Here is a 1883-nt window from a genome sequence, read left to right on the forward strand (position 1 = left end):
CCCCCCCCCCCACACACACACCCCTCTGATCCATTAGCGCTCAGACGGTGGATGTGACAGGGCACGTCAACAAGGCAGATCGGTGGTGGGCGCAAGTGCTTGCAGCGGTGCAGCATAGGTGTGACGGGTTTGTTCAAGGAGGGGATAAATCAACCGTCAACAGACTTGACTCGCCAACTCTCCCTCACCCTCTGTCCCCCCCCCCCCCCCCCCCCACTCTCCTCACACTTCCACGTTCCTCTCATTATGCTTCTTTCTCCCCCCCCCCCCCCTCCTCTTCTCTCCTGTCCCAATGCCCCTACCCCCTCTCCGCCGACGTCCACCCCCCCCACCACCACCACCCCCTGTCGTTCGCAGTTTGCATTTCAATTGGGGCAGTGGAGCACCGAAAGTTGTGCAACCCACAACAAGCATGCACTTGGTCATGCACTCTCCAGGAGAGAGAGAGGGGGGGGGGAGGCGGGCAGAGAGCGAGAGAGAGAGAGAGGCGAGCTATGAACCAACAAACAGGCATTTGAGTGAGCCGGCCCGTCAGTTTCGGGCTGCTACCACCACTGATACAGCGTAGTGCTGTCGTGTGAGAAGAGAACGAAAGGAGGAGAAGCGGTGGTGATCATGATAGTTCGCGGGCAGGCAGGCATTCACTGTGGGGTCAGCGCCAGATTCAGTGAACCCACCACTGTGTCGATGAGGACCAGAGCGGAGAAGTATTCCACTGAGGCTGGGCGGCGCTTGTGTGGGTAGTAGCAGCAGTGGCAGCAGAAGCACAGAGAGAGAGAGAGAGAGAGAGAGGGGAGGAGGTAGAAACAGCAGCAGCAGCAGGGTTGGAGGCAGGAGCTGGCTGCAGGAGACGTGAGGTCTTCAGACTGTGCCATGGCTGTGTGCCGCGCGGTACTGCCTCACTCTCTCCCCACCTGTTGACGCTGTGGGCTCTGTGTTATCTCGTCTAATCGTGTAGTTGCTCCACGCTTCACCGTCACAGCTACTTTCTCTACTTTTTTTTGTTTGTTTGTTTGTTGTTCGTTTTATTATTTTTAGTTAGTCGTCTTCTTCTTCTCTTCCTTTGTATTTGACATTTAGTGCTTCGCTGTTTAAAATAAATCACGGTGCTTGAACTTGGAGATAAGAAATAATTCTCCGTGCTTGAATGCGATCGCCACATAAATATCATCTGGTTTCGTTTTATGCATTTGTTTATTTTAAGCAGTTCTTCAAAGCAGCTGACTCACGGTGATGAAATGTATGATTTCTGAACAGTTGCACGGTTTCTGAGTTGTGTTGACATCTCAGTGCCTTTTAACTGAGCACGTTAATCATGTGACATCGGTGTATTCGTGTTTAGGCTTAAAAATATATTCTTACTTATATTTTCTGACACCGAATAAAAGAAAACACACACACACACACACACACACACACACACACACACAAACACGCTTTTAGTCTGTTTCTCCTAAAACTGCTTCTGACAGCAGTTCTAAAAAACGATAATCCAAGATTCTCAGTTGACGATGGAATGTTCAGGTTGGACTACGACCTAAAGGTGGGAGCACACACCAAAAAGTGACTCGCAGTACGTACGAGAGAGTTAACTAGCCGGGCCAGGGACTTGACGCCACTGTCAGAACCTCGGAGAGACTGTGACTGTTGCCGTGTCGGTTGTTTCGTCATGTAGTGCAGTCCCCCTCACCCACCCAGCCAAATGCCAGCTGACATGCGAAACGAGGAGCCTATGTACCTGGTTGGACTCTGCTTGAGGGTAGGTGGTGTTGGTGGCTGTGATGGTGGTGTTGTAGGTGCTGTTGGTGTGGGTGGTGACGTTGTTGTTGTTGTTGGTGGTGGTGGTGGTGCTGTTGTTTGTGGTGGTGGTAGTGTTGTTGTTG

The 1883-nt window shown here is 51.7% G+C and overlaps 1 protein-coding gene across 3 annotated transcripts in view; it reads left to right on the forward strand.

The window, feature by feature from the left end:
• Positions 1-486: 486 nt before the first annotated feature.
• LOC143292594 (atrial natriuretic peptide-converting enzyme-like) overlaps positions 487-1883 on the forward strand; it is a 208774-nt gene continuing 207377 nt past the window's right edge. Inside the window, exons 1-2 of one of the 3 annotated variants that reach the window (XM_076603056.1) lie at positions 487-925; positions 1525-1759. In XM_076603056.1, the coding sequence (XP_076459171.1) occupies positions 1703-1759 (57 nt within the window). In that variant the 5' untranslated portion in view covers positions 487-925; positions 1525-1702. The remainder of the gene's footprint in view (positions 926-1524; positions 1760-1883) is intronic. The other 2 variants (XM_076603047.1, XM_076603064.1) reach the window with 2 other exon arrangements.

The sequence above is a fragment of the Babylonia areolata genome, chromosome 1 (assembly GCF_041734735.1).
Source record: "Babylonia areolata isolate BAREFJ2019XMU chromosome 1, ASM4173473v1, whole genome shotgun sequence".
Taxonomy (NCBI): Eukaryota; Metazoa; Mollusca; class Gastropoda; order Neogastropoda; family Buccinidae; genus Babylonia; species Babylonia areolata.